This window comes from Pongo abelii, chromosome 1, assembly GCF_028885655.2.
Source record: "Pongo abelii isolate AG06213 chromosome 1, NHGRI_mPonAbe1-v2.0_pri, whole genome shotgun sequence".
Classification (NCBI taxonomy): domain Eukaryota; kingdom Metazoa; phylum Chordata; class Mammalia; order Primates; family Hominidae; genus Pongo; species Pongo abelii.
This window is the reverse complement of record NC_071985.2, coordinates 211,500,128-211,524,179: the sequence shown is the minus strand read 5'-3', so window position 1 is coordinate 211,524,179 and position 24,052 is coordinate 211,500,128. Positions and strand designations below refer to the sequence as shown.

The following is a 24,052-nucleotide window of genomic DNA, read 5'->3' as shown; positions in this document are numbered from 1 at the left end:
TTTGGGTTGCCTAAAAATCACATGCATGGGTAGATGTTTAAAAAATTGTACGTTAGATACTGCTACTATAACTTACAGCAGAAGGTTATATAAGCTGCATTTTCCAAAGTGGCTGGATTTGACAGGAGAGACAAGTAGTTCTGATTTTATTCTGTTTAATCCCACAACCAGACTAGTCCTTCTGTTGAACTGATAAGGAAGATTGTGAAATTGGGTCATTCTCTTGATTCTCTTGATTCTCTGTAGTGCCTCTTCTTTCTTGTATCCTAAGTATGAAAATGGGTTACTTCAGGGGCAAATGTATTTCACATGAAGACAACTTTACTTTTAGTGTGTTTTGGATTAGAGTGAATGTGGTGTCAGAAAAAGAAAATTCAGTTCTGATACTAACAGTTTAATTCTGATACTCCCACGCCACAGCTTAAGGGCTCAGTCTTGCAAGACTGCTCTCACTTCAGGCAGCAGCTACAAATGCAGTGCCTAGGCTACCTACACCTCTGCCCAGTAGACTACAAATTTTGGGATTCCCATGGCCCTTATTAGGTTTGATTATTAGCTAGAAGAACTCACAGAACTCAGGAAAACGTTTTACTTACCTTTTTTTTTGAGACGGAGTCTTGCTCTGTTGCCCAGGCTGGAGTGCAGTGGCGCGATCTTGGCTCACTGCAAGCTCCGCCTCCCGGGTTCATGCCATTCTCCTGCCTCAGCCTCCCGAGTAGCTGGAACTACAGGCGCCTGCCACCATGCCTGGCTAATTTTTTGTATTTTTAGTAGAGGTGGGGTTTCGCCATGTTAGCCAGGATGGTCTCGATCTCTTGACCTCGTGATCTGCCTGCCTTGGCCTCCCAAAGTGCTGGAATTACAGGCGTGAACCACCGTGCCCAGCCGTTTCACTTACCTTTATGCCTTTGTCATAAAGGGTACAACTCATGAACTGCCAAATGGAAGAGATATATAGGGCATGGTTGTGGGTGGGGAGGGCTTCAAGTATTGCCCTCCCAGGACTTGCTTTCCCCTCACCTTGAAATGTTCACAGACCTGGAAGCTCTCCAAATCTCCTGTTCTGGAGTTTTCATAGAGCTCAGTTTCCAGCCCTCCTCCCCTCTCTGGAGGTTGGTGCATGGGGCTGAAAGTTACATCCCTCTAGTCACCTTGTCTTTCTGGTGACCAGCCCCATCCTGAGGCTTCCTAGCATCCCTTCCACCACCCCCCTGTCACTTTATTAACATAAATTCAGGTGTGAATTTGTTATGAAAAACAAGAGACACTCATCACTCAGGAAATTCCTAGGGTTTTTAGGAGCTCTCTGCTAGGAAGTGGGGACAGAGACCAAATATTGCCACAGTGTCTTACCAAAAATTTGACTTGCCTTTTATTCACCATTACTATTAATACTTGACATAGTTTTATAAGAGGTGTAATCTGATTGAGAGTATAAATTTTTTGTGAAACTTATTAGCAAATATTTAATCTCAAATCTTAAGATTGCTGTATGTTTGTGCCTAGAATGAACCATGGGGCACGGGAAAATAGGGCATTTGTAGCTGGGAGTATCCCCTTCCTCCATACAGATCGTTTGCTCAGGGATTGTCTGGTGGAGTTTAGATGGCAGCCAGCCAATCATAATGATACCATAGAGAGGGTTCCATAGCCTTTTAAAATCTGTAGCGCGTGGACTTAAAATTTCAGGTGCTGTAGCTCTGAGATTCTCAAAGGATATTTGGATTCCCATAGTTTTAAGAACCTAGAAGAGTCCAGGTGCAGTGGCTCGCGCCTGTAATCCCAGCACTCAGGGAGGCCAAGGTGGGTGGATCACCCGAGGTCAGGATTTTGAGACCAGCCTGGCCGACGTGGCGAAACCCCGTCTTTACAAAAAAAATACAAAAATTAGCCAGGCATGGTGGCGCGTGCCTGTAATCCCAGCTACTTGGGAGGCTGAGGTGGGAGAATCGCTTGAACCCAGGAGGCGGAGGTTGCAATGAGCCGAGATCGCACCATTGCACTCCAGCCTGGGTGACAGAGCAAGACTCTGTCAAAAAAAAAAAAAGAAAAATAAAAAACTAGAAGATATGGGTATTGGAGGGGTAGATGCCAGGAAGGAAAGAAGGAAGATATACCTTATTTCACAATTTTATTTCCTTATGATTGGCAGAATCATTTAAAAAAAAAATTTGAGACATGGTCTTGCTCTGTCATCCAGGCTGGAGGGCAGTGGCACAATCATAGCCAACTGCCGCCTTGGACTCAAGCAATCCTCCCACCTCAGCCTCCCTGGTAACTGGGACTACAGGTGTGTGCCACTTCACCCAGCTAATTTTTTATTTTTTTGTAGAGATGGGGTCTCACTCTGTTTCCCAGGCTGGTCCCAAACTCCTGGGTTCAAGCAATCTCCCCACCTTGTCCCCCCAAAGTGCTGGGATTACAGGCGTGAGCCACCATGCCTGACCCTGCAGAATCATTTTTTATGCTGTAAGTTGCCCAACCCCAATTCTAACTTGTGGTACAAATGAACTTCACTGTTGAAAAGAGGTAGGATTCAGTTATTGGTGCAAAATAACTTCGCTTTTCTTTCTTCTTTTTTTGAGACGGAGTCTCGCCGTGTTGCCCAGGCTGGAGTGCAGTGGCGCCATCTTGGCTCACTGCAATGCGCCTCCGCCTCCCGAGTTCAAGCGATTCTCCTGCCTCAGGCTCCTGAGTAGCTGGGACTACAGGTGCGTGCCACCACGTCCAGCTAATTTTTTGTATTTTTAGTAGAGACGGGGTTTCACCGTGTTAGTCAGAATGGTCTCCATCTCCTGACCTTGTGATCTGCCTGCCTTGGCCTCCCAGAGTGCTGGGATTACAGGCGTGAGGCACCGTGCCCAGCACGGGATAACTTTTCTGGTTAGCAGAATGGTAATTGTTTCTATGTGGCCTCTTTGCTGCCATAGTGATTTGACATTATTTCAATAGGAAATTAACATAGAGTATATGAACATGTCTGGCTTATATATATTGCAAAACCCAAAGTCTCTCCCCTGATTGCTCCCTTTACCCACCCCAATCTGTGGAGTATCTGGTGACATTAAGAAAAAAAAAAAAAAAAAGAAATAGAGGTCAGGTCTTACTATGTTTGTTGCCCAGGCTGGTCTTGAACTCTTGAGCTCAAGTGATCTTCCCACTTTGGCCTCCCAAAGTGCAAGGATTACAGGTGAGCCACTGTGCTCTTTAATACATGTGTTAAAAGGCAAAACTACAACAGATTTAAATCTCACTTGGCTTTATTGTGATTTTAGAGTTGGGCAGTGCTTCATTCCACAAAACAGTTAAATTCAAAGGAGCTGAGCAGAAGAGGTTGGCTTAATAGACAGAAGAGCTGAGGAAAGGGGAAGCAAAGAACAAAGGGCCTATTAGTTGTTTCAGAGCTACCTTTCTTGTAAGGCAGGAACAGGGAGAAGACAGAACAATAGAAAAATAACTGATTAGTTACTATCAGGTTACTTCAGGCTGCTTTTTTTGTGTAAGGATTAAAGCAGAGGGAACTTCATTATCATTCCAATTGAAGATTGAAAGTGGCCTGTTTGGTAAACTGGCTGTCATCTCTCCTGTTTCTCAGAAGGTCAGATAACAACTAAATTTAAGTTTAGTGATGTGAAACTTTAGCATGAGTAACTCCATTTTGATTTTTAGTCTGGTCACTTGGGGCCTAGTGCAGGAGATTAGTCCACAACGGTAGCCTCCTATAGTTTTTGTTTAAAACATGAAACAATTATTAATACATGTCAAATGCTTTGCAGAATAGTCTTAATTAGAACTTGACTCTGAAATGACCATCTTTGTAATGGTAACTCTACATTTGACTACATTTGTACTGAGAACAATTAGTATAATCGTCCCTTGATATTGCAGGGGATTGATTCCAGAACTCTCCAAGGATACAACAATCCTGGAATGCTCAAGTTTCTTATGTAAAATTACATAGTACAGTTATCCGTATGTATCTGTGGGTTCTGCATCTGTGTACGTGGAGGGCTGACTGTACTGTAATTATCTTGGAGATAAAAAGTGTTATGAGTTTCTTTCTAAGAAGTTTGGAATTGCTGTTTTAAAATTCCTTATATTGACTTAAAGGTACCGTTACTTGTTGAAGACTAATAATTAACATTTACTAAGCATGTACTATGTGCCAAGCACTGTTGCAAGTTCTTTACATGTGTTATCTTAGTTTACCTTATGAGAAAGGTAGTACTGTTTTCATTTTTAGAGAAGGGGAAACCAAGCTACCCAGAGGTTGAATAACACAGAGGTTGAATAGCTAGAGTGTGGTAGAGCCACTCTGACTCCAGAACCCAGGCTTAACAGGGGACTCACAACCAACCAGTTTGTAACAAATTGCTGAGCAGTCAGGTTGGGAAGTCTAAGAAGTGGAAGATTTGTGGGTAAATAGAAAGGGGAAGAGCAAACTCTTATCTTACTCCCTTCTCCCAATAAAATTCAGTAGTTATATGCAGGGTGAAAAACAGGAAATGAGCTTAGCCCCTATTTTTTGCTTCCTCTTCTTTATATTTGCTTTCCTCTTTGCATTGCTGGATATATACTTGTCATTCCACTAGCACTGATTATATATTTTTTTATTAATGTCACTTCTCAGACAGTATAGTGTAATGTAATGTTTATTAAGAGCAGGGACTTGAGGTTGGGCACGGTGGCTCACACCTGTAATCCTAGCACTTTGAGAGGCCCAGGCAGTTGGATTACTTGAGGTCAGGAGTTCAAGACCAGCCTGGCCAACATGGTGAAACCCTGTCTCTATTAAATACAAACATTATCCAGGCATGGTGGCATGTACCTCTAATCCCAGTTGCTCTGGAGGCTGAGGCAGGAGAATCGCTTGAATCCGGGAGGCAGAGGTTGTAGTGAGCAGAGATCATGCCACTGCACTGACATACACACACACACACAACAAGCAGGGGCTTGAGAGTCAGACTGCTTGGGTTTAAATTACAGTTCTCCTAGTTACTGGCTGAATAGCCTTGGCTTAGTTACTTGCTGAGCCTCACTCTTCTTACCTGTAAAATAGGGATTATATAGCACATACTTCATAGGCTTTTTGGGAGGATGAAATGTGTGAATATGTGTAATATGTTTTGAGCAGTACATGGCACTTAGTAAATGCTGTGTAAGTGTTTGCTGCTTACTATTATTATTTGAGTGCTTTTAGATTTAACCAGTAATTGATTGATCTTAGGGATGAGGGTTGTTAACCTTTAATGTTGTATTAGTATGGGTGCTTCTTAGTGCATAAAAGGGAAAGGAGAAGGAAAAAGGAGATATAAAAGAAAGTTGAATAAAGAAAGATAAATATGGTTGGCTGCGGTGGCTCATGCATGTGATCCCAGCACTTTGGGACTTTGGGAGGCCGAGGTGAGTGGATTGCTTGAGCCCAGGAATTCAAGACCAGCCTGGGTAACAGTGAGACCCCATCTCTTAAAAAAACAAAACAAAAACCTAGCCGGGCGTGGTGGCATGTGTCTGTGGTTCCAGCTACTTGGGAGGCCAAGGTGAGAGGATTGCTTGAGTCTGGGAGGTGGAGTTGCAATGAGCTGAGGTTGTGCCACTGCACTCCAGCCTGGGTGATGGGAGTAAAACCCTGTCTAAAAAAAAGAAAAATATACTGCAGATAATTTTGATGAGGAGCGGGAGAGTGTGTATTTCCTGTAGGTTACTCACACTAATGTAGTTTCATGTTCTTTTGTTTCGTGATTTTTGTATCCATTCAACAACTCACAGTGTGTCAGTCTAGAAGTGCTCAGTGCTAGAAGTATAGTGGTGCATGAGGTAGTGTAGGTTCATTTACAGGGATGTTAATAGGCATTTATAAATTGTTATGATTAATTGTTGTGAATGGTGCTATAGGAGCATGGTGGCATCTGACCAAGAGTTAGGTGGTTCTGTATTTTTATGTTTAATTATAACCCCTTTAGGATTATAATTTAAATTAATTTATAAATCTTAAAATTTAGGTATATATTGGGTGGTGTTTCTTTTTATTCTTTCAGAAAACTGTTAAAAGTATTTCATTGAATCTAAGATTCCAATTTCATAGAAGTCAACATGTGGGGGAAAAATGGCTGATAATGATTGTAAGAGACTCAAAGATACATTCTGACTTTAGAGATGTTTAAATGAAAAAAAGCATGTCAAATTAATGACTGTTTGATACTTGTAATTGATAGCTTCTTAAAATGGAGGCAGACTCTAGTAAGAGAAGCTATGGTATCTGTTTATAAGTCAGTATGCTTTAGAGCAATCTGACTTTTTCATTGTAAAAATGTAGGTTTTGGACTAGGCATCCTGGTGCTAAAACAGCTGCTGAGGCCAGCGATCACCCTGTTCTTTGTTCGGTTTCTCACGTTACTCATAATTACTGTGTGATCTTGTGGTGTCCTGCTGCTTGTTGGTCAGAGCCTGAGTAAGGCTGAATAAGGCTGGATAATGAACCATTCTTTAAGGCAGTGGCCTTTGTATTGCAGTCTAGTTCACATACATGCATACATACAGGTGTGTGTGCACATGTAACCGAAGAACAGCTTTCACAAAATAATATTTAGCACACTATGTGGAATTTTCTCTGATACAGCCTCTTCTCTTTCATTATAAAAATAAATTTGCTGATTATCACACCACTTTGGACCTTTTAAAAATAACACTTAAGAATTTGAAACAGCCAGGGATCAGAAACTTAGAAATGGACCTTATTTGTTATTGTAACTTATAGCAAGTCATTGTTTCTCTTATTGGGTTCTTTTAGCCATAATAATTGTGCTAGTTCTTTTCTTGCTCCGAGTGCCTGCACCTGTTGCTAAGTGAGGAAAAAAAAATACATATGTAAGTATAAATAAACAAATGTCTTTAATCTTTTTGCAGGTCTCAACATCAGATCTGAAATATTTAAAGTGAATACAAAACTATTTCAGCAATGCAGACAATTAAGTGTGTTGTTGTGGGCGATGGTGCTGTTGGTAAAACATGTCTCCTGATATCCTACACAACAAACAAATTTCCATCGGAATATGTACCGACTGTAAGTATAAAGGCTTCCTTCTGTTAGTAAAATGTTGTAGAATTTGATATCCTTTTGAAAACGCTTTCTCTATGTGTACTGAATTTTTTTCTGTTGTCTGCCTTTGTTTCCTGTTTTTAAAGATCTTGACTTCTCATGGGTAAATTTTATACACTTTAAACAGCTGAAAAATCAGTGGAAAGTCAGAAGGGGTGACACAAGGGTTTGCAAGAAGTGCTGGGAGGCAAAACTCCAGTAGACAAGATTCTAACGAGTGGTAGTCTCAGTTTGGTGAAGTATGCCCTACATCTTGGAATGAGGTGACTTTTTTTTTTTTTTGGATATTTTGGCCAATTATTGATCAGTACTTGGAGGTCTCCTGGGATACCATTTGGGGTCCTGTAACTTGAGAGAAAGTAGTATGTGTCTCCACTTTTCTTGTGGAGCTGTTGTCTTAGCAGTAATGGAGCTCCAAACTGGTTCTTAGGGGCAGAGAAGAGAAGACCTGTTATGTTATGAGAACACCAACAGAAACCTTTGGGGGTCACCCCCACAACTGTTCGTTTTTTTTTTTGAGACGGAGTCTCTATCACCCGTTGTATCTGGAGTGCGGTAGCGCGATCTCGGCTTGCTGCACCCTTTACCTCCCAGGTTCAAGGAATTCTCCTGCCTCAGCCTCCTGAGTAGCTGGGATTACAGGCGCCCGCCACCACACCTGGCTGATTTTTGTATTTTTAGTAGAAACGGGGTTTCACCATGTTGGTCAGGCTGGTCTTGAACTCCTGACCTCAAATGATCACCCGCCTCGGCCTCCCAAAGTGCTGGGATTACAGGCGTGAGCCACCATGCCTGGCCCCACAACTGTTTTTTAAATCAACTCTTTGGAATGGTAGAAGGAAGATGGGAATAACAAAAATACCGAAATGAGAGAGAGACAAGAGTTAAAGTAACACTCATTTGTGAAAGGTAGTGAGACCCTGTCTCAAAAATAAGTAAAGTTTTTTTTTTTGAAGGGGGGAGAATTTGAAGGTATTATTAAACACTAAAATCACATTGATATTTTGAATTGGCCCATTTGGAGACAAGATAAGTGGAAGACATTTTGAGGTTCAGTGGACTTACAGGGGACGTTTAGAGGTACATGAATCAGAATTTTTCTGTTTCAGTCTCCATTGAAGTTATTTACTTGTCAACATAATTTCTGAGTCTTTTATGACTTTGATCTTCTGGTGTTGTATTTTAAGTGGGCTTGTGGGTGTTTTATATGTATGTTTGTGTGTACATCTCTGGAAAAGTGATGGGGTGGAAGGAAGAGGAGTAGTAGAATAAAATTTTAAATGAGCCGATTTAGGTAAATGAATGCACCGTGAGGCACGAATAGTGTTCTCATGGTACCTGTTGAAGTTAATATGGAAATGGATTTGGTGTAAAATGCATTTTAGTTCCCATCTATAAATTGGGGCTTGCCATTTCTAGAGATTAATAGAAATTCAGAGCTGGATGGGACAATATATATTGTCTTACCCATCTCTTAATGGATGAGGGTACTCAGGCCCAATTTAGGGATGAGACTTAGAAGTCTAATTACTTAGTGTAATTACACTAGCGTAACTAGACTTTGGAATGGAAGCTAGCTTTTCTGATTCTTAGTCTAGTTTTGGATATGAACAATCTAGTAAAGGAGGGTTGTTTTTGAGTCTCTTAAGTGTGATTTAAGAAAATAATCTGTTTGGTTTGAGAACTTAACCACATTCATTCAATTTCTTTGTTCCTGTTTTTAAGAACCGACTTTCCTTTAACCATCATCTCCCTCATGCCCTTGCTTCTCTTCTTTACATTTAAATAAGCTCTTGAACAGTCTGTTAAAACATAAGTCAGAAAATCAGAGTAGGTACCTAAAAGTTAAGTAGGGCTGGTCTTAAAATGTGGCATTCTTCTCCTAGTTGGAAAGCTTTTCTTTTCTTTTTATATATATCATTTAATTTTTAAATGTTTATTGTAAATTGTCAGATTATAGTTGTATATGAAAGCATTGCTTTTCAATTGTAAATTAATTCTAAAGACTCCAGAATTTGTGTTGGGTCTTTTCCATTTAGCATTGTTAAACCTCCCATTTTCACAAATAACTTAGTACAACCAATATTAGCATATGCTGTACTGAATTTGATAAGGGTTTTTTGGTCTATTTACATATTAAGCATCTTGTTAAAGAAGATGTCTTAGGTCATGCAGTTTGTGCCCAGTAACATGAATTTTACTCAAAATTCCTAGCTGGCCGGGCGCAGTGGCTCACACCTGTAATTCCAGGACTTTGGGAGGCCGAGGCAGGTGGATCATGAGGTCAGGAGTTTGAGACCAGCCTGGCCAACATAGTGAAACTCTGTCTGTACTAAAAATACAAAAATTAGCTGGGTGTGGTGGCATGTACCTGTAGTCCCAGCTACTCAGGAGGCTGAGGTGGGAGAATTGCTTGATCCCAGGGGGCAGAGGTTGCAGTGAGCCGAGACCATGCCATTGTGCTCCAGCCTGGGTGATGCAGTGAGACTCTCTCTCAAAAAAAAAAAAAATATTCCCAGCAAATAATCTGCCAGCTTTTTCTTGGACACTTTGAGTACTTTGAGGGAACCGTTATTTCTCTCAAATGGGCTTGTTTGTAACAAGGCTTATCTTTTCTAGGACTCTGAAAGGAAGAAAGATCATGGATCTAGGAGATTTTATTTCTAGATGAAAAGGAAATGGTCTATGAAGAATTAATTTCTTAGGAAGCAGATTGAATGTTGAGGTAGACCACTGTCTCAGAAGTTTCAAACTTGAACAGGTTCATTTTGTGTAGCTAGAGGACTCTGCTCCTGTGACACCTCTAAACCTTCTCTGGCTCTTTATCCAGGCTGCTGGGGTAGAGCAGAAATCTCAGAACACATCCTTTGTCTTTTTCCAGGAATCATTTAGCTCATGCAAGGACTTGGTTGGCAAGATTGGTTATATAAGGATGATGGATGGACTAAGGGACGATTAAGTCTTAGCAAGGAAACATTGCCTTAGCTTAAGAGTTATCCTGTCCCATTTTAACTCTCTCCTTGCACACTAACAGTGTTGTATTTTTTTGTTTTTAGGTTTTTGACAACTATGCAGTCACAGTTATGATTGGTGGAGAACCATATACTCTTGGACTTTTTGATACTGCAGGTGAAAACTGAATGTCTTTTATACTGTTTTGATCTTTAACAGTTGCTAGTTGTCTGTCTCTTGTGGACATTTTGAGAAACTAGCACATGAGCAAAGTATTTGCCTTTTGTTATTAGTTAGCAGGATTGAGTATAATGATCGTCGATGCTTGATCAAGGAGCAGTCCCAGACCCGGATTGGCAAATAGGAGTTTGGAGTACCCTGGGTGAACAGTGTAGTAGATGAAGTAGAGTGAGACTAGAGTGCATTATACACGCTCCAAATTGATCTAAAATCCTGATGTGTGCACCTTGCAGAGAATTGGGGACTGCATTAGTGGTTGGGGAGGGACTAAGGGAGTGAATTCATAGGAATCATGCCCACTGATTCTCTCCCTTCACCCCTACCTGCTCCTTTTTAAAGCCTAGAGTTTCCTAAATATGCCTAAGGTTGTAGGGTCGTAAGCCATTACAGTATTTATTATTATTACTCTCTGATATTTGAAGGCGTGTTCAATTTATGTGTCTAATAACATGTTTAGTTTCTTACAATAGATAGCTTACTTTAAACTGTATCTGAAAATATTTTGTGAACTATTACCTGCTCACAGTATTGACATTTGTCAGCTATCCAAATTGTAAGAACAAATTACTTTCTTCCTTAAATGTACCTAATTCCTCTGCTATTTCTTGTTTTCAAGAGTGGCTGCACATCTTAATTTCTGACTTTTCTCTATGTGCCGTCTTATTATCAGCTCAGTTAGCCAGAGGAAGATCTCAGAAAGATAATCCTTTAGAGTATCTTTAGAATGTAGGAATTCTAAACTTTCTGCTTTGAGTTAGTGTTACTGTTTGCAAGTTAACATGTTGCTCTCATGGAATGTGTTGTTATACTGTGTACCACAAGCAACTGTTTGGATTTAATTGAGAACGTGAAATGGAGAGACAATAAAGATTAGAGAAATTTTTAAAAATTAAAAATCATAAAAGTAATGGTATATTAAATTTGGAATATAGAGAAAACAATGACCCATAATCTCATGATAAATGAGGGATTTTCTTCCGCGTTCATTTGTGTCCAAAGGCACAGAGAAGTTTTGTTGTTGTTGTTGTTGTTGTTGTTGTTGAGACGGCGTTTCGCTGTTGTTGCCCAGGCTGGACTGCAATGGTGCAATCTTGGCTCACCGCAACCTGCACCTCCCAGGTTCAAGCGATTCTTCTCCCTCAGCCTCCCAGGTAGCTGGGATTACAGGCATGCGCCACCATACTCGGCTAATTTTTTTGTATTTTAGTAGAGATAGGGTTTCTCCATGTTGGTCAGGCTGGTCTCGAACTTTTGACCTCAGGTGATCTGCCCGCCTCGGCCTCCCAAAGTGCTGGGATTACAGGCGTGAACCACCGCGCCTGGCGAGAAAAGATAATGTATGGCTACTTGTGGTTGAAAATTAATATTTTCAGATTTCAAAGTTTATTTTTTATAAGCCTTTACATTTTCTGGCGAGTACTTTTTAAAGCTTTATTGATGCGTAGTGCAATAAAAATCATTTTAAGGCCAGGCGCGGTGGCTCAGGCCTGTGATCGCAGCACTTTGGGAGGCTGAGACAGCCAGTTCACCTGAGGGTCAGGAGTTTGAGACCAGCCTGGCCAATATGATGAAACCCCATCTCTACTAAAAATACAAAAATTAGCCGAGTGTAGTGGTGTATGCTTGTAAGTCCCAGCTACTCGGGAGGCTGAGACAGGAGAATTGCTTGAACCCAGGGGGCGGAGGTTGCAGTGAGCCGAGATTCCACCACTGCCTTACAGCCTGGGTGACAGAGTGAGACTTCGTCTTCAAAAAAAAAATCATTTTAAGTGTTTAGTGTGATGCATTTTGCTGACCCTCCACCATAATAAAATGTGTAACATTTTTATCACCCCTCAAATTTTCTGTGGTGAGTCCTTTTACCACTGAATGGTGTTGGCACCCTTATCAAAAATTTTTTGACCATATATGTGAGCGTTTATTTCTGGGTTCCCTTTTGCAGTCAGCCCTGTCCCTTGACCTGGTTCCAGGCAACCACTGATCTGCTTTCTTTGTTTCTACTGTTTTGCTTTTCTAGGGTTTCATATAAATGGAACCATACAATATGTAGTCTTTTGTGTGTGACTATTTTTACATAGCATAATGCTTGTGAGAGTTGTCCATGTTGTGTGTATTGGTAGTTGTTTCTTTTGATTGCCGAGTGGTATTCTGTTCTATGAATATATCACAATTTGTTTATCCATTAACAGGTTGATGGATGTTTGGGTTCCAGTTTTAATACTGGTGCTATGAATTGCTTCCACGTTTTAGCTATTTTGAATAATGTTGCTATCAACATGAGTATACAAATACCTTGTTGAGACCCTGCTTTCAGTTCTTTTGGGGTATATACCCAGAAGTGGAATTGTTGGATCATGTTTTTAATTTTTTTGAGGAACCTCCATATTGTTTTCCACAGTGGCTGTCCCATTTTATATTCCTACCAACAGTACGTGGGGGGCTTGATATAGTCACATTCTTCTCTTTGACACTTTTTTTTTTTTTTTTTTTTTAATTGTAGCCATCCTAATTAGTGTGAGGTGGTATCTAATTGTGGTTTTGATTTGCATTTCCTTAATGGTTAGTGATGTTGAGCATCTTACGGCCATTTATATATCTTTGGAGAAAGGTCTGTTTAATCAAGTTCTTTACCCATTTTTGAATTGGGATTTTTTGTTTTGGGGTAAGTATTAGGAGTTCTCTGTAGATTCTGTTGTCTGTTTTTTGGTTGGTTTGGTGTGATATCCAAACAAATTATTGCCAAGTCCACCTGAATCTTTTGCCCTGTGTTTTCTGGGAGTTTTAAAATTTTAGGTCTAACATTTGGACCTTTTATCCATTTTGAGTTAATTTTAGTATATAGTATTAGGTAAGGTTTCATCTTTGTCTTTTGCATGTGAATGTGTCATTTTCTCAGCACCATTTATTGAAGAGTCCTTTTACCACTGAATGAAGGTCTTGGCACCCTTATCAAAAATTATTTGACCTAGGCTAGGCACGGTGGCTCACACCTGTAATCCTAGCACTTTGGAAGGCTGAGGTGGGCAGATCACCTGAGGTCAGAAGTTTCAGACCAGCCTGGCCAACATGGTGAAACCCTGTCTCTACTAAAAATACAAAAATTAGCCTGGCGTGGTGGTGTGTGCCTATAGTCCCAGCTACTCAGGAGGTGGAGGCAGGAGAGTCTCTCGAACCAGGGAGGCAGAGGTTGCAAGTGAGCCGAGATTGTGCCACTGCACTCCAGCCTGAGTGATAGAGTGGGACTCTGCCTTAAAAAAAAAAAAAAAAAAAGAAAAGAAAAATTATTTGTCCATATATGTAAGGGTTTATTTCTGGGTTCTCTAGTCATTCCATTGTCTTATATATCTCCCTATGCCAATACCACACTGTTTTGATTATTGTAGCCTTGTAGTAAGTTTTGAAATCAGGAAGTGGGAGTCCTTCAGCTTTATTCTTTTTCAAGATTATTTTTGCTATTATCCCTTGCAAGATTATTATCCCTTGTTGGGATTTTGATAGGGATTGCATTGAATCTGTAGGTTGCTTTGGATGATGTTGACATGTCAACAATATTGTCTTCCAATTCATGAATGTGGGATGTGTTTACATTTATTTATGTCTTCTTTAATTTCTTTCAGCAGTTTCAAAATTTTTGTTGTCCAAGTCTTTTGCCTCTGATTAAGTTAATTCTAAGTATTTTTATTCTTTTGAGTATCCATTAATTCTTGCTAACTTTGTTTTCTAGGCTTTATCATTTTCAGATACTGGTCTTATATACACGCATTAACTAAATATGTGAACCTGTTTGTAGTCATGATGGGCAGTGGATTTTGTCATCTGGGTTTCAGTGAGGTTTTTCTTTCCTTAGATGATTTCACTGTGATTGTTCCTTTACCATATCTGAGATGGAGTCTCACTCTGTCACCCAGACTGGAGTACAGTGATGCCATCTCGGGTCACTGCAACCTCCGCCTTCTGGGTTCATGCGATTCTTCTGCCTCAGCCTCCCAAGTAGCTGGGATTACAGACATACACCACCACACCCGGCTAATTTTTATATTTTTAGTAGAGATGAGGCTTCATCATGTTGGCCAGGCTGGTCTCGAACTCCTGACCTCAGGTTATCCGCCTGTCTCGGCCTCCCAAAGTGCTGGGATTACAAGGATTGATTTTTAACCATTTCTGTAGCAAGAGTTTATTATTACATTTATTATTGGGTTTCTAAGGGACACAAAGATTGAACACCACAAACTAGTAATAAAAGCAAATAACATAATAGTAAATTCATTGCTGTTCTGAGTGCTTGAAGTTTGTAGAATTAGCTGATTGAGAATATTGCCCACATATTACATTAAAAAGCCATACATTTTGTTAGATAAGTAAGTTGCTTTTTTGAGTAATGACCAGCATGCTTTTAACACTTTGAGGACACCAAGATTCAGTTGCTGAATTCTCTCCAATATTTTTCTTTTTTCTAGGGCAAGAGGATTATGACAGATTACGACCGCTGAGTTATCCACAAACAGATGTATTTCTAGTCTGTTTTTCAGTGGTCTCTCCATCTTCATTTGAAAATGTGAAAGAAAAGGTAAGCTGATCAGATATTCTTGCCCTAAGAAAGTCATCTCAGAATTTCTACTGACCTGTTATAAATAGCATTAGAGGCTTGTTGATTAACAAGAGTGTATTTTAAAATACCTTTTTTTAGTGGGTGCCTGAGATAACTCACCACTGTCCAAAGACTCCTTTCTTGCTTGTTGGGACTCAAATTGATCTCAGAGATGACCCCTCTACTATTGAGAAACTTGCCAAGAACAAACAGAAGCCTATCACTCCAGAGACTGCTGAAAAGCTGGCCCGTGACCTGAAGGCTGTCAAGTATGTGGAGTGTTCTGCACTTACACAGGTAAGGATGGCATGAAACCCCATGTGTATTTATGGTCGAGTCATTTGTTAGAGCATTAGGATACAGGAGTTATTTCTAACAGTGATCAGCAGTGCTCAAAGATGCCCAGCAAGAATATGAACAGCTTCATATTGTATGTTCTTTTGTTAGAGGCCTCTGTGTTTTTTGGAGAATATTATTAGTTCCTAAACCCCTTGTGTTGGTAAGCTCTCGTATTGTACTGAATGATTCATAGTGGTCAGGGTTGTGTTAAAACAAAAACCTTACAGGAAAGGTTCAGATAAGCACACACTTGCAAGAGAGGATGTGAATGATTTTTTTTTTTCTTAACTTAAATTTTCATCTAAATATGTCTGATCTTTTCTTGCCAGTTCTGACAATTGATACTATGCTGTTTCTTGGGCAATTCAACCAGGATAGGGAATTAGTCATAATAATTGAGACTTTAATGTCAGAGAAGGCAGCCATGGCTATTTCTGCCACAGTTCTCAAGCATGCTTTATATAGTGTCTCTATTCCTATGTTTTTGGAAGTATTCCTTCCTCATGTATTCTGGCCATTTTTGGGTGATTTAATTGGAACTCCTTTTGTAGTTTGATGGGAAACTCAGATTTTGAAGATAGGGAGCAAAAGATGGGACTTGTAACTGATGTGTGTGGTTTAAACTTTTTCACCTTCATGATATCGCTGATTCCGTCCTTTGAGTACTGTTCTGGGGGCAAAGGAAAAAGTTGTGGAAATAATTAGCACAAAAGTCTTATGTTCTGCTGGTACTGGTGCTTTGAAGTTTAAACAGTGAGCAGACATGCCTAATAGGGCAAGATTGAAGGGTGGAGGTTTCTAATAATTATATTAAACTCATTATATTTATGCTTATGTTTTCAGGTAATTCATTTTTATTGTGTTTCTAAAAACACTTGGATTCTTAACTACATGTATACTAGGGTAAATGGCATATATGATTACTTATTACATATGCACTAGGTATTTAGTTTGTAGGGCCTAGTACATAATTTAATAATCAGTTTAGTACTTGGTTGGATATTTAAAGATAAAACTTTTATGCTTAACTGGGATATCCCTCAGAATAACTTTGAGGCCTAGTATCAGATGATTTAAACATAATCTTCTAATCCTAGTTTTTTTGGGCAGTTTAGTGCTATTATAAAAGCAGTTACTTAAAAGTTTAGAAGATTTTATATCTTTTCATGCACAGCACTGTTTTGAGAGTTTTAAAAAATGCTGGTGCTTCTCTCTGTTTTAGTAACATTCCCAGAAAAGCGTGCCTGTATGTGTATATTGGGGGAGACGGGAAGGTCATGTGTGAAACACTCATGTCCATATTAGACACTAATTCTGTGTGCTTCTATGCATACCTCTGTTCTCTAGATATGGGTTGCTTTGAGGGAAGACACATAGGCCCTGTGGATTCACTTTTAGGTTACTAGTGATGCTTTAGATAATTGGATGCTTTTAAGGTAAGATTTTTACTTTATCAACAGGTGTATATAGTAAATCCGTTTGTAGAGGGCATGAAGTTTAAAAGGTCTTAGCAGGTACATTTTTCTTACCAGAGTTTGAAGTATGGAGAAGTCAAAAGAGGGGAAGTTAGAAAATGGGGTCTGTGGTTGTGTTTGGGAGCTAGAACTTTGAGGCTTACAGGTTCTGTTTGTTGATTCCTCTAAAACCAAAGTCTTAATATAAACAGATGGTGGTCAAGCAAAGATTAGTTTTGTTTCATAGAGCATTTGTTGATCTTCGTCCACGGTAAGCAAGAAAGGAATTCCTTCTGTTAAGGGATACACTCCAGTTTCTAATGGTCCTCCTCCTCTTTTTTTTCCTTATAAAGTATATTTCCCTTTCTGTACTCCTTCCTTCCTTTTATATTTTACTGCCAGAGTTGGTTCCTAGATGTGTAGAAAGAATTGCAATGGAATTTTAACTTTTATGTGGCATTTCTACTTTGTAAATGATGTAGAAAGAGGAAAACTTTTTAACTTTTGCTGCTTTTAAAGAATTTACTGCTGTTTTCTGATTTATTTTGTATCTAATGTGACGTGTGGGTACCAGTCCTGTGGGATGTCATGGATGGGGGCAGGGTGGAGGTGGGAACACTTGGGGTGGTCTGGAGTTGGCACTTAAATTGGAGCTGTGTTCTGGGACTTTTAGGACATATTTACTTGGGATCAAACTGATCAAACTAAAGAACATGTGAAACAACCTTGGGTGGTAAACTTGTGGCTTCAGATTTAGGTGAGTTTAGGTGAGTCTGTAGACCTGGGTCCTAAGTACCACCACTGCTGAGTCACACTGTCATGTTGGAGTTTGTGGCTGAGGTGTAAGTGTATTTCTGTATCTTAATCCTCATAAAATCTGAGAATATTCTTTGTTTTCACTCCATGCTTTATGCTCTGATACCCATGCAGACATCTTAAAGCACTGGACTGCTTGCTAAAACTCATTCTAGGACCCCATTCTTTGTTTTCTTATGACTTGGGTGGTGGTTACTTGCTCTAATAACATTGCTGAATAACTGAAGTGTATGCTGTTTCTAGAGTCTGTTCTTTAAACTCCTTCTAGTTGGTACTGTTGCACAATTAACACTTTTTAAATGTCTGAACCTTTCTGTTCTGGGAAACCAGTTTACTCTGAAATCTTGATTAATCACATTCAGATGTGTCATTGAACCTAGAAACACATAGCATGCCTGTTAGTCTGCTATTTGTGTCCTTCAGTTATTCAGGGGCTGAATTCACATAAGCCTGAAATTGTAATAGATTTATTTCCAAAATGTGTTAGAAGTCAACATATTGCATTTTAATAAAAATTGCTTTCCTGCTCAGTTAACCTTGCTTGAGGTGAAGTTTTTGGTCAGTTATCTACTCTGCCAATAATGGGCTTAAGATCTAGCATTCTAGCATTTTTCTTAAGGCACATTGCTTCTGTGAATTCAGCTCATTTAATCCGGACTGCTGTTGTACCTGCTAGTCTTTCTAATCCTCTAACCTGGCTGCTATTCTCTCTCCTCCCCTCTGTCTTGTAGAGAGGTCTGAAGAATGTGTTTGATGAGGCTATCCTAGCTGCCCTCGAGCCTCCGGAAACTCAACCCAAAAGGAAGTGCTGTATATTCTAAACTGTTTTCTCCTTCCCTTCTTTGCTGCTGCTTCCTGTCCCACTACTGTAGAAAGATCGTTTAAAAACAAAGGAATAAAACCATCCTGTTTGAAAGCCTCTGCGTCTTTTTACTCACCACCTTAGAGCAACCTCTGTATTAGTTTTTGATCAAGAATGCAATATCTTATAGAAATCTTTTGTGATCAGTAGTCAAGTTGGACTTGTTTTAACTTTCTGCTGCTTGAGTAGCCTGATGCTCAGAGCTTTTTGGTTTGGATTACTATTGCAAAAGGGAACTTGGTCTGGCATTAAGAATGTCCTCTTGGAGAAAATAACAAGAGTTTTAACACTTCTAGATCTTAGTTCTAGATGGAGAAAGTAACACAAACATCATTTTACTCTTATGATCAATTGTTAATTGTAATTGCATGACAAACCTTATGGAAAAGGGGTGACCTTCTAGTAGAGTGTAATGGGGAAGGGAGGATTCTTTTCTGGTTTTCCTTTGTGCAGTGAAACTTTGTGTTGCTGTTGCTTTGGCTGTCTGTGCTGTAGTGGAGTATTTGTCAGTCTGGGGTGGGGAAGATATTGATGTATCTGCTACTGCTTTATGAGTTCATTTGTTACATTATCTTTTAAGAATAGCATCCATTTAAACAGTTGACTTACAGTTTGTTAATGTTGAGATGTAAAGCTGCCACCTTTATATTTTCCTGCTTCTGATTTTATTGTGAGGGAAATATACAATTGTGGTTACCTTCAAATTTTGAAATTAAAAACATACAACCGTTTGTATAAATGCCTGATGAAGCCTTATTCCTGTTGCACTGACTGGCTCTAATTTTACATATGTATCAGGTACCCACATTTTTGCTCCCTTGAATCTCCTTGACTCTGTCTAACTGGTGGGATAAAGGGAGTTCAAAGTGACTATCTTTGCAGCTACCATAATCACCCTCTCTCTCTCTTTGCCTGTGCCTTCCATAGAATAAGGATGCCACTGACCCGTGCCCGTCCTCTCAGTCCTGTTTCATATCCAGCTGTTTCATTTGAATGCAGAGCTGCTTCCCTTGTTTTTATGTAAAATGTTTCAGCAGCACATTACAAAACTCATATTGAATGAGCAAATGACACGTTTTTGTTTGCTTCTTGTGACATACATTGGTCTGCGCAAAGCTTTCTCAAAGGACCACTGTCTCACTCATGAATATCTGCTCCTCTGCTCCTGAATTGCTGAATCCTTCCAGTGCCCTGGACAAATCTTGGTGAAGTGAGATTATTGTGTTGAGATTCAGGGTTGTTGTTTTTAATGTTTCTTTCTTTGCCAACTCTTGGGGGTTTGAATGTTTTGAATTTGAACTCCAACTTTATTATACTGAAAATCAGACCGCCCATTTTTTCTTTCTCCCCATTTTCAGAAAGGCCTAAAGAATGTATTTGACGAAGCAATATTGGCTGCCCTGGAGCCTCCAGAACCGAAGAAGAGCCGCAGGTGTGTGCTGCTATGAACATCTCTCCAGAGCCCTTTCTGCACAGCTGGTGTCGGCATCATACTAAAAGCAATGTTTAAATCAAACTAAAGATTAAAAATTAAAATTCGTTTTTGCAATAATGACAAATGCCCTGCACCTACCCACATGCACTCGTGTGAGACAAGGCCCATAGGTATGGCCCCCCCTTCCCCCTCCCAGTACTAGTTAATTTTGAGTAATTGTATTGTCAGAAAAGTGATTAGTACTAGTTTTTTTTTGTTGTTTCAAAAAAAAATTTTTGTTGTTGTTGTTTTTTTTTTTTTTTGTTGGTTTGTTTAAAAGCAAGGCATGCTTGTGGATGACTCTGTAACAGACTAATTGGAATTGTTGAAGCTGCTCCCTGGTTCCACTCTGGAGAGTAATCTGGGACATCTTAGTGTTTTTTTTTTTTTTTTCCCTCCTCTTTTTTTGGGGGGAGTGTGTGTGGGGTTTGTTTTTTAGTCTTGTTTTTTTAATTCATTAACCAGTGGATAGCCCTTAAGGGGAGGAGGACGGATTGATTCCACATTCCACTTCCTAGATCTAGTTTAGAAAACATGTTCCCCATCTGGTGCTCTTAGGAAGGAGTATAGTAAATGCCTCATTTAATAACATACTCCTTTTTGAAAGTTGCCTTTTCTCTCCACCCTTGAGTAGATCCAGTATTTGATGAAACTCATGAAAGTGGGTGGAGCCTGTCTTGCCCCTCCTCTTTTCTAGGACGCACTATATGTGACTGTGACTTTCAAGGACATTTGTTTGCCATTCGCTGATTTTTTTTGGAAGTTAATTTCTAACTTCTTTCACTGATAAATGAAGAAAAGTATTGCACCTTTGAAATGCACCAAATGAATTGAGTTTGTAATTAAAAAAATTTTTTTCCCTTTCAGTCATTGTCTTATATGCTTAGCATAGATTTGCAGCTCAGTAGTATATGGTGTTCCTAGAATGCAGCTGAAGACCTGGTATGTAGAGGAAATACGAGGGGTGGTGCTAGAAGACAGACATCTGTGGAATGATTCACATCCTCTCAAGTTAGGAGGATGGAGGCCTGCTTCATTAAGAAGCTGGGGGTAGGGTGGGGGTGGGGAGAACACTTAACAACATGGGGACCAGTCAGGGGAATCCCCTTATTTCTGTTTTGCATATGAGGAACCCTAGAGCAGCCAGGTGAGGCTCTCTAGTTTAATAAAAATCATGGAAAGAGTCTTATGCAGACTCTTCTTAAGTGTTAATAGGGATTTTATCAGCTTATTTTGGTTGCAGTTTCCAATTTTTAAAAATATTGAGGTAATCTTTCCCACCTTCCCAATCCTAATTCTTGTAGATTCATTAGTGTTGAACCAATGCTTTCTCATGTCTCAATTCTTTGTATATGCATTCTTTTCAGATGTATTAAACAAACAAAAACCCTTCACAAGCCAGCCTGAGGGTTGTTATTTTCCCTCCGTCTCTTTTCAGATATTGAGGAGTGGGAATTTGACTCTTGATAACATCAATTTCTGACAAACTTTGGGATAAAATTTTAAAGCTTTATTATTTTTATTTTCTGGCATTCAGTTTGAGATAATATTTAGCCCTCTATATGTTCAGGTTTGTGCTTTCTCCTCTAAGTTTGACACTTCCCTTAAATACCAAGTTAGGTCCATAATAATTCTTAGTGAAGCAGTGTTCAGGAAGCTCACTGCTCATGGTGGAAGGAAATGTCAGTGTACCTTTAATCCATAGATCATTGGAAAGCAGCTCATTTTCCCCCAAGTTTTCTGCATCAGTGGTTCTCAAACTGGAGTGCAGCTTGAACAATGTGATTTTTAAGTTTTCCAGGCATCTCTAAAATGTAGCCAAGTTTGGGAATCACTGCACCTAGGTGGTTATCTCAAACTACTACTATCAGAATACAGATTCTGTGCTGTGAATCTGAATATGGGATACATTTTCTTTAGGTAGCAAGAAAGGTTTATTTACCTTTAGGACATTATACTGATCTGCATGAGAATCTTAGAAACTAAGAACCCTTAAAATCAGTTAAGGTTGATAACACTGTGGCCTCATTTTGATAGTTCTCTGCATGGAGTCATGTTTGGCATGACTTGCATACTGTGCTAGAATTAAGCTGGGTTGGTTGAGAAGGGGTTAGGAAGAGGCAGATGTAAGCTTTAACAGTTCTAACCAAGAAATGCGTCTTATTTATTCCTTGTTGACTATATTAGGGAGAGATACCTGGATCATGTGATACCCTGGAAAGCAGGGACATATGTATCCTTAGTGTAGTCAGGGGCGTATAGGTCCTTGACTATTGCTATATCTTTGTCCTAAAGCAATGCTTGACATGATATGGCTCTAGAAGTAGTCATTGGATGGATATATTATTTTATAAATGAGTAAGTGAAATAAAGCAGGTCATACAGTTGCGGTAACGAATTATCCATGTATCAGAAGAACAAGGATGACGGGGATTGATTGAAGCTAATGTTTTCTTAAATATTTTCAAATTGATTTCTGCATGTCAGAAGAACTTGGGTAGCAAAATGGATGCAGCTTAGGTTTTCCATTTAAATATTGTTTTCTTTTTGACTTAACAAACTTGCTTATAGTCGTGGCTTAGGAGGTGAGTGATACTCTCCAGGGAGTATGATTTAGAGGCTGGAAAGGGTTATTGAAAATAGTCCTTACGGGCTTAGTTTGTGTCAGAATTTATAGTATTTAATAAGATGTTAATATATTATTGCTATTTATAAGTGTTTTACTGAACATCTTAGAAATAGATTCTATAGTTAAAGCGATGTTCTTCAAGCTGGACTTTATGCGACAAGGGGAGTGTATTCTAAGGGGGAAGAAAAGGATTGTGGTTTAAAAGAACAATTGTAATATTTCCTTCATTCTGAGGTGTATTTTTCTCACATTTTCATATTGTAATTAAGATATCTCTTAACATTGGTGTACATTTAATGTAGTAGTACTTTTTCTCCTTTTGCCCTGCAAGTTGTCACTAAATTTGTGCTATCATAATTGTTACCTTCATAGAATGCTTAAATAGTGGTACTTCTTTTACTTGTTAGGTTTGGACTATTTTCCTTTCTTCTTCCATTTGTGAGGTAAATTAGTGGTTATTTTGGTGCTGGGTGCTAAGAAACTCGCAATACAAGGGCCCTGCTCAAGAAGGATTGAAACTTAGTCCCTGCTGGGTACAAATTTAGAAATTTGTTATATAACTGCGGGGGAAGGGACAACATTTCACCAGGAAGTAGCAACTCCATCATCTTTCAGGAACGGTTGATGGTTAGGGCATCTCTGAATGATTATTGGAGGGAAGTGGCTTTATGTCACACTTGTTTTCTGTAAGTCTTACTCTGTATCCACCCGACTTCAGATCATGGTGATTTAATTACATGGCCCAATCATGTTTTCTTTCCAGGGCTGCTTGAATGCTTGAATACTTTTTTTTTTTTTTTTTTTTTTTTTTTTGGAGACGGAGTCTCGCTCTGTCACCCAGGCTGGAGTGCAGTGGCGCAATCTCTGCTCACTGCAAGCTCCACCTCCTGGGTTCACGCCATTCTCCTGCCTCAGCCTCCCGAGTAGCCAGGACTACAGGCATGTGCCACCACGCCTGGCTAATGTTTTGTATTTTTAGTAGAGACAGGGTGTCACCGTGTTAGCCAGGATGGTCTTGATCTCCTGACCTCGTGATCCGCCCACCTCGGCCTCCCAAAGTGCTACGATTACAGGTGTGAGCCACTGCGCCTGGCCAGAATGAATACTTTTAATTACTACTATGAGTCTTTTTTCAAAGTGCCTCCACCTTAAAAAAAAATTCCTTATTTTATTCACTTGCCAGAATAATGTTGCGTTTAAACCATGCCAACAGTAGCTTATTAAAACAGCATTTATTTTTCTCATTCATGGTTCAGCTGAACTTGTCTCTAGCCTTCAGATTGGGCTCAGGTGGGCTTTGTGTTCATCATTCTGGAGCCTAGTCCCAGAGAGCAGTGGCTGCTTGAGTGTGGACTTGCTTATGGTGGGCCAGAGAGGGGCAAGGGAAAGCGCATTTACACTTCTCGTATTCCATTGCCCAGAGGCGGCATATAGCTGATCCCAAGTCAGTGCTATTCATTCGTTTTTTTTTTAAATTTTATTTATTTATTTATTTATTTTGAGACAGGGTCTTGCACTGTTGCCCGGGCTGGAGTGCAGTGGCTCTATCTCAGCTCACTGCAACCTCCACCTCCCAGGTTCATGTGATTCTCCTGCCTC

At 39.7% G+C, this 24,052-nt stretch overlaps 1 protein-coding gene across 4 annotated transcripts in view; it reads left to right on the top strand.

The window, feature by feature from the left end:
* The window catches only part of CDC42 (cell division cycle 42), a 40,083-nt gene extending 18,862 nt beyond the window's left edge, over positions 1 to 21,221 (top strand). For 2 of the 4 annotated variants that reach the window (XM_054546747.2, XM_063714472.1), the window contains exons 2-7: positions 2,586 to 2,711; positions 6,907 to 7,063; positions 10,156 to 10,228; positions 14,749 to 14,858; positions 14,979 to 15,176; positions 19,709 to 21,221. In XM_054546747.2, the coding sequence (XP_054402722.1) occupies positions 6,959 to 7,063; positions 10,156 to 10,228; positions 14,749 to 14,858; positions 14,979 to 15,176; positions 19,709 to 19,798 (576 nt within the window). In that variant the 5' untranslated portion in view covers positions 2,586 to 2,711; positions 6,907 to 6,958 and the 3' untranslated portion in view covers positions 19,799 to 21,221. Of the gene's footprint in view, positions 1 to 2,585; positions 2,712 to 6,906; positions 7,064 to 10,155; positions 10,229 to 14,748; positions 14,859 to 14,978; positions 15,177 to 18,219 lie in introns of all 4 variants that reach the window. The other 2 variants (XM_002811334.6, XM_054546724.2) reach the window with 2 other exon arrangements.
* The last annotated feature ends 2,831 nt before the right edge of the window (positions 21,222 to 24,052 follow it).